General features: G+C 35.5%; 2 protein-coding genes across 2 annotated transcripts in view; one reads left to right on the plus strand and one right to left on the minus strand.

Annotated features, from left to right (window-relative positions):
- Window positions 1-8,161, minus strand: part of LOC132685821 (complement receptor type 1) — a 150,599-nt gene extending 142,438 nt beyond the window's left edge. The window contains 1 exon segment of the mRNA XM_081791836.1: window positions 7,886-8,161. Coding sequence (XP_081647962.1) covers window positions 7,886-7,943 — 58 coding nt within the window. The 5' untranslated portion in view covers window positions 7,944-8,161.
- LOC132686492 (large ribosomal subunit protein eL42-like) lies at window positions 710-1,166 on the plus strand. The gene has a single exon (XM_060644332.3). The coding sequence runs from the start codon at window positions 736-738 to the stop codon at window positions 1,054-1,056; it is 321 nt and encodes a 106-aa protein (XP_060500315.1). The 5' UTR covers window positions 710-735; the 3' UTR covers window positions 1,057-1,166.
- Window positions 8,162-8,395: the final 234 nt, after the last annotated feature.

The raw sequence follows: 8,395 nt of genomic DNA on the forward strand, positions 1-8,395 counted from the left end.
AGTCTCCCTCTCTCTCTGCCTCTCCCCTGCTTGGGCGTGATCTCTCTCTGTCTCAAAAATAAATAAATAAACATTTATAAAATAATAAAAAATTATTCTGTCCCAGGGCGCCTGGGTGGCACAGTCAGTTGAGTGTCTGTCTCTCAATTTTGGCTCAGGTCATGATCTCACAGTTCGAGCCCCGCATTGGGGTCTGCACTGACAGTGCAGAGCCTGCTTGGGATTCTCTTTTTCCCTCTCTCTGCCCTCTCCATCACATGCATCCTTTCTCTCTCTCTTTAATAATAAATAAACATAAAAAAGATTTAAAAAATTATTTTGTCCCTAAATGAGAGTGTGAATAGATTTGGCAATTGATAGGAATAGGATTGATTTTGCTTTAATTTGAGGGATGCAGTTACAAAATTTTTGTTAAAGTTAAAAACAAATATCCTTGATAGTTTAATAATCATCACTTACTGAATTTTTCCACTTTCAAATTTTAAAGGGGCATGATTAACATACAACACACACCTAAATACTTGTTTTTAATGTCAATATATCTATAAACTATTATTTGAAAAGTGTTCTTAATTGAATAAAGTAAATCATGATAAAAGTATATATTTGAGAAAACATTAATCAAATGTGTACCGGATTGTTTTGGTAGACTCAAGTTGGGCTCTTTGCACAATTTCTCTATTTTTCTAAAATTATTTTGGTAGCTCTTTCTGTGCCAGTAGTCTTCTTGCAGCCATGGTGAACGTTCCTAAAACCTGTCGGACTTTCCGCAAGAAGTGTGGCAAGCACCAACCCCACAAAGTGACACAGTACAAGAAAGGCAAAGATTCTCTTTATGCCCAGGGAAAGCGGTGTTATGACAGGAAGCAGAGTGGCTATGGTGGGCAAACTAAGCCAATTTCCCAGAAAAAGGCTAAAACCACAAAGAAGATTGTTCTGAGGCTTGAATGTGTTGAGCCCAACTACAGATCTAAGAGAATGCTGGCCATTAAGAGATGCAAGCATTTTGAACTGGGAGGAGATAAGAAGAGAAAGGGCCAAGTAATCCAGTTCTAAGCTTCATATTTTGTTATGTTATGAAGACAATAAAATCTTGAGGTTATGTTCACTTCATTTGGTTGCAGTTGGTCTTTTGAGCGTGAAATAAGCTAGCGCCCTCAATAAAATTCCCTTTGTGGAGAAATTTAAAAAAATAAATAAATAAAATAAAATTATTTTGGGAAAAAAAGAACAGGAGATACTACTTTTTAAGTAGCCTAATTTCTAAACTTAGTAGGCACTAGAATATATTATAAAGCAAAACTAAAAATCAAGGTGGAAAATGTAAATCAAGGAGCACCTGGGTGGCTCAGTTGGTTGAGCATCCAACTTCCATTCAGGTCATGATCTCACAGTTCAAGAGTTCAAGACCCCCCACCGTCGGGATCTGTGCTGATAGCTTGGAGCCTGGAGCATGCTTCGGATTCTGACTCCCTCTTTCTCTACACCTCCCCTGCTTGCACTCTGTTTCTCTCTCTCTCAAAAATAAATATTAAAAAAAATTTTTTTAAGAAAAAATAAATCAAATGGACAAAATGGAAATAGCAAAAATAGATATTTTATGTTAAATTTCTTTCCTATCTTCTCATTGGTATATATGAATATTAGTTACATATGCATATACATGATATGATCCAAATAACTTTTCAAAATAAGATATATTCAGATTATTTTACAAATAACACAAGAATAATTAAAGATATGTGGCAAAGAATATATACACCTCTATAGAGAAAATATCAGTTGTAATGAAGTTTAAAAAAAAAAAAACTCGGGGGGCGGGGGTTGCGCCTGGGTGGCTCAGTCAGTTAAGTGGCCGATTTCAGCTCAGGTCATGATCTCGCGGTTCACAAGTTCGAGCACCGTGTCGGGCTCTGTGCTGACAGCTCAGGGCCTGGAGCCTCTTTGGGTTCTGTGTCTCCCTCTCTCTCTCTGTCCCTGTCCCCCTCAAGCTCTGTCTCTGTCTATCTCTGTCTCAAAAATAAATAAACATTAAAAAAATTTTTTAAATAAAAAATAAAAAACAAACCTCAGGGAAAAGCAGATAGAGATTACATTACACTATTAAAGCATTTGAAAAAATAAACTTACACTTAAAATTTTTTTAAATATGATTACGCAATTTCTTCTTGAAATTTTAACAACATAAAGACCAAGAAGATAATTCCAGGATTATGAAAAGCAAATGGGAGAATAGGTCATAGCAATAAGAAATTGGGCAGAATACAAGAATGCCATAATTAGGATTCAAACAAGTTACTATCAGGATACAGCTTGCATATATCTCTGAAATCAAATTTCTTGAAATGTGTAGTATTTGGGTCGCTACTACCTAATGCCAATTATTGTCCAAGTCAAAATGGTAGCTTCTTAAAGTAAATTGTTAGTATATATTGACTAGTTGCTATAAAAAGGAGCTTAGTTACAGGGTGATATTAAAATGAGGACCTTTAAAAACTGTAGCAGGAATGATTTTGCATCTGAATAATTATGATAATCTTGAGGATAAGGATTGAAAAAGAAAAGAAGAAAAACAGCACACACTATACCCAAATTCACCTGAAGTACTTGTGGAATTCTAACTGATGGCAGATTTAGAAAGGTGGGGATGATCACAATCCTCCATTTTTACAGATCTACTATGAGTCCTTTGTAAACACAATTGTTGTTTCCTCAGTTTTTTTTGTTTTGTATTTTTCCTTTTACTTTGTAAGGAGGGGGCAGGGGTAGAAGGAGAGGGGGAGGGAGAGAAAGAGAGAAGAGAGAGAGAGAGAGAGAGAGAGAGAGAGAGAGAGAGAGAGAGAGAGAGAGAGAATCCCACCAGGGTCCATTACCAGTGTGGAGCTCCACACGGGACTCGATCTCAAGACTGAGATCATGACATGAGCTGAATCAAGAGTCTGATGCGTAACCAACTGAGCCACCCAGGAGCCATGTTCCTCAGTCTTGAATGTCCTCCTCCCTGGCATCCTTATTTCCATGACTCCCATCCAACCTTCAAAGCCTACCCAAGATGCCATCGTGACCCTGACAGATTTGGCTCTCTTCATTCCACCTCTTACAAACAAACTCCCCAACCCGATCCCACTCCAGACTCTCATTCCAACTTGGATTTCTTGCCTCCTCTAAATGATCCTGTAGTCTCTCTTTTGCTTGTCTCCATCACAATGCTTTATACAGTAAAATACAATATGTTGATGAAATACAATAATCATTCCTTTTGTTTTCCCCACTAAATCGCCTTTTGGTAAATGCTAGTCCTAATGCCTGGCACTTAGCAGGCACTTAGCAGTCACTTAAAAAGTGACCATTGGATGGGCAAATAAATGAATTAAAGAATGAATGGATGAATATGAAGCTCTTTTGGAACCTTTCCATTATATCCGCAGATTGCAGGCAACCCATGGGAAGAGCACAGTGGACGGTAACCAATGTAAAAGGTAAGACATGAGAACACATGTGCAGTGATCTCAAAACTCTACTGCATGAACCCAAGAAACTCTGCTATCTGTAACTCCATTGTACCTCTTGTCTACATGTCTTAATTTTGAATTTATGCCATAATTTTGAAGTCAGGAATCATTTTAATTTTGTTCAAAAAGGCTTTTGGGAGCCTTTGAAGGAACATTCTATAATCACTTTCCTATCTATTACATTTTTGGTCAACATGGTTTGAGAAACTTGGCTCTCTCAGTTAAAATGTCCAAACACATAAAAGTGCTCTTTCAAATATTTTTACCCCTTTCCTTTTGTTCTTTTTTTGTGATATTTTCCTAAAATATAGCACTTTTTACCTCAATTACATCATCTCTTATTTATGCACCATATTCTGAAACTAGTTAAAGTTGTTAAGATATGGGTAAAGAGCACATCAGGTAAGTGAGCACAGGATAGACTGGTTGGGAAAATCTTACATCCTGGGCAGGTAGGGGATGGTGTGTGGGGTGAGGGAGAGGCATAACTGGGAAGAAGAAAAAGTGCAAAGGTTGTAGAACAATGAGGGATTGAGCAAAGTGGATCGATGTAGACTTTGGCAGAAACCCTAGCTATCAAAGGCCAAAGATGAAGAACCTACTAATTTATGTGTCATTGGGGGACTTACTTTCAGTTAAGAACAATTTCAGCAATACTTAATAATTCAGTTCTAGTTTAACATTATATGCAGGCAGAAGAGTAGCATATGGATTCTCCAAATATGTCTACATTAAAAATAAACAAGGCTTGCTATGGCACACCTCTCCCTCTCGTGACACTCCCGGGGCATCTGCTCTGACCCTTCTCATCGTGCTCACTGTCACGCTTCACCCATCAGATCTCCACTTCCCAGGGGCACCTCACCTTCCAGAGTTTCTTAGTCCTGTTCTTCACCCTCATCATCCATTTCTAACTTTCCTCACTAAAATTGTAATACAGAACTTTTCAGCTTATAATAATTCACCATATATTCAGTAAATAATACTATATTTAACTGTTCTAAAGTATTCAGAGTATTTTTCATTCTACACAAATTTCAGATTTGTTGAATTTATATGTGTAAAACATTTTTTTTTTAAATACAATTTATATTTTTTAATGTTTCAAAATTTATTTTTAGAGATAGAGTGTGAGTACTGGAGGGGCAGAGAGTGAGAGAGAGAGAGAGAGAGAGAGAGAAATCCCAAATAGGCTCCAGCTATCAGTGCAGAGCCTGACATGGGGATCAACCCCACAAACTGTGAGAACATGACCTGAGCCAAAACCAAGAGTCAGATGCTTAACTGACTGAGCCACCTAGGTGCCCCTACAACATTTTCAAAGAAAAGAGGATATTGAAGGCAGTTGGGCTATTGCACAACCTTAAATTACATCACATAGGTAAACACCACACAACTATTTCTGAAAACTTGGGTTTTTTGTGAAGGGAGAAGAAGAAGTCTTATTTATAACTTTGGAACTGAAACATAGAATTTAGGATTAAAAACCATCACCTCAAGTTCTGGATTAGATAACTATGTATAACATTCACACATACTTTATAAAATAGTACTTTTAATTAATTTATAAGTAATTCTTATGATTTACAATATCAATTATTCTTCCCACTTAGAGTTAACTCAAACTTGAAACCATCTTGCATTTGAAACAATATATAAAAATTATTTTGCTTTACTTTCCGATAGAAGAGAATCTCTCTAGCTTTGATCTGTAATATATTTTAAGTCCTGAAAGAACATTTTTTGCCCTTTAAGCCTCCAGAAATAGATAACACCTATATCTCTCCAAAAAGAATAGCCAGTGTGTACTTGGACATGTTTCAGTAGGTTTTAATTTTTTCACATTTCTCAGCCAAGAATTTCTGGGCTGGGGTTACTTTCAAAGATTATACACTTTTGAGACCCGAAGTCTAAATGGTCTACTTGAAAAGCTTGGTCATAATATATCCCAGAAAACAGAAACTATGTGGTAAGATTGAGGGACTGTTATTCTAAACTTTGTCCTGTAAATATGACCAGTTCTTAGCAGCCTGTGGTGATTCGTTCAACTGAGATGTTTTACAAGGAAACAACTAATGTTTCTACACACCTGGCAATGGCAAAGCAGAGAGCCTATTGCATCGAAAAGGTACTAACTGGTCTCCATGAAACTTGAGCCAATAAATTCTTCCTATGGGCTATCATTCCTCTTTAGAGTGAAGAGGATTTTTTGAGGAATGTTCACTCTGAACAGGACAGAGGCAATTTATGAAATGCTAAAACATTAAGTCTGGTTGAGTAAAGCAGATTGTGCTGGTGTTCCAAACTGTTTCTCAATTCCTCAATTTACTATTCAGTATTCAATTTAGTATTTCTCAATATCTCAATTTACTATTTCATATTTATTTCTACATGGGAAATAAAGCCAGAGGCAACTACTGAAGGATATATAGATATTTTTAATGAGCAAGGCTATCTTGCTGAGTGAAATTTGCTAGGTATGGTAGACTGATGGAAGTGGCATTTCAAACCAGTTTTAGAACTTTTTGGCAAAGAAGGAATAAATCACAGTTCTATATCTGCTGAAAATTCATGTAATTTTTTTCCTACTCACTTGTGCATCATGTGTGCTTTTGTGAAAATCATGAGGCTAACCTAAGGATTGCTTTAAATAGTAATGTTATACTTCCTCTGTTAGGAAGTAGCCAGAAATGGTGAGTCAGTCTCACCATAGTATGTAGAGTGCTAATGCCCAATTCACCAGCAGAAATGGATGCCACATTTAAACACATTTTGATGAAATAGAAAATACAGGTGAAATGAGTCAGCTGGAATTGATTATGTAAGTAAGGAGCTTAAATCACTATTACTTAATTTTTAATACATGCTTTATAACACCCGATTTTAAAATTTCAAATTCCACTTTGTAATCACTTAAACAGTTTAATTAAACTTGGCATCAATCCTTGAGTTTTAAACATGAGCTGGAAAGAAAACAAATCTTCCTTACATGACAAATGATGTCTACATAAAGCCTAGGCAAACAATATGTAAATATTGAGACACTGAACATACTCCTGCTAAAGAAAAGACAAAAACACTTGTGTACAGAAAAAGATGTTTGTAATGGTTTGTAGCATTAAGAGTGTTCTGGAACTCTTTGCCAATACAATAATATTTTACATTTGAATACACACTGCAATATTTACATATGCAGTAAATACGATTGTATAGCTAGTTTAAAAGGTGGCTGGATATAAGGTTTCTGAACTAAAAATCAAGCAATAGCATATCAGGATGTGAAACTAAAAATGCTCCGTGTCTCAGAAAAAAAAAAAATTAAGCATATTTGAATAAATCTTAAAAAAATAACTGAGGAATATAATTAAAGAGAGATACCTGCCTTCATTTTCTAGATTGAAAGACCATCAATGACAGAGCTTTAGTGTTATTTGTTGGTATATTTCAATGCTTAGAGGCTGACAGGAAGCAAGCATTCAAAAAAACTTGTTGACTTAGTGAAATGTTTTGGAAATTTGTGAATGATAGGTAACTCATTTGTTTTAAAAATGTCATTCAAAAAAAGTAAATCAAATAGTATCACATAGTTTGCTATCATGAACTAGAAACCAAATTCCATCCAAAGAAACTTTTTAATCTATTGAGAAGTAGTGTTCGAATTAAATTTAATTATATGTCTAGAAATCGCCTTACTAATGCCAGAAAATAAAAACTTCTACATTCATATTCACTATTCTTAAGACTGGTCTTCTAGAATATACCTCAAATACAACCACAGGCAAACACCCATGAGAATATTTGGATGTACAAACATTGCATATTCATTTTTTTCAAATTTATATGATATAGTCATGCCAAAGGTACAAGTAATGCTTGCTTGTCTATAAGACTTTTAAGGCCGTGACAATAACAGTTGTAAATGCTAAAGGGATTCTTCTTTAGAAAGAGTTAACATCTATATCTGAGATAAATCTAGTCATTAGATGATTTGAAGGTTTCTATTGTCTAATTTCTGTTCTGGTTCTATATATGTTCATATGCTTCTTAATACTTTCACAGAAAGCATTTGGGTAAAAATTCCAAGCATAAAATTATGTTTTATGATAATTACAAGGGAAATGCTTATATTACAGCTTTCAAAACATTAAAACATGTTTTGAATTTTTACATTAAATAAAATTATGATGAATAATCACATCATCTAAATAAGCTGCTTCTATTTTTTGAAACTTAACAATGTCAAAAGCCACTCACACATTAAGGTACAGAACAGTAATTAAATCACAATCTAGACCAAATTCCTAATACCACTGTGAAAAGCATAACAGAAAATGTTTTATAATATAGAAAAGGCTTTCTTTTTTCACTCTTACCTTCTGCAACACAAACAGTCCACCACATAAGCCAAACAATCTGTGCTGGAAATCTCATTTTGAGGATCGGTTAGGGGCACATTTAATAGCCGACACTGCTCACACTATGTCAGCTGCTCTTCTGCTAAAAGTTGTGATTAGAGCAGGAAGTGAGACACAGTTTGGGAATGAAAGGGATTACTAGATGCTCCGCCCATCAGAAACTTTTGCAAAGTAAAAGAAAAAATCGGTTACAAGCCCCAGCAATGCCAGTGTTGGAATCAGATTTTCACTGTATTCCCACTGAATGTTAATGCTGTGACCTGCTTTGGTTTGTTTTTATAAACCCAGGCATGTTCTCTGCTGGAATGTGCTCAGGTTCTTGGAATGTGCAAGAATGTGTAACCGGTGATAAACTTTGGATTTCATTAACTCTCTAATTATTCAAACCCATTCAGGTCTATCATGTGTAAACCTCAAAAGAAAATAATAAAAGCTCCTTTAAAAATCATTTACGGGGGCACCTGGTGG

This window comes from Panthera onca, chromosome F1 (assembly GCF_046562875.1).
Source record: "Panthera onca isolate mPanOnc1 chromosome F1, mPanOnc1 haplotype 2, whole genome shotgun sequence".
In the NCBI taxonomy this organism is placed as follows: domain Eukaryota; kingdom Metazoa; phylum Chordata; class Mammalia; order Carnivora; family Felidae; genus Panthera; species Panthera onca.

Excerpts from the sequence above, each read along its gene's own strand:
- LOC132686492 (XM_060644332.3), top strand. The coding sequence starts at position 736 with ATGGTGAACGTTCCTAAAACCTGTCGGACTTTCCGCAAGAAGTGTGGC.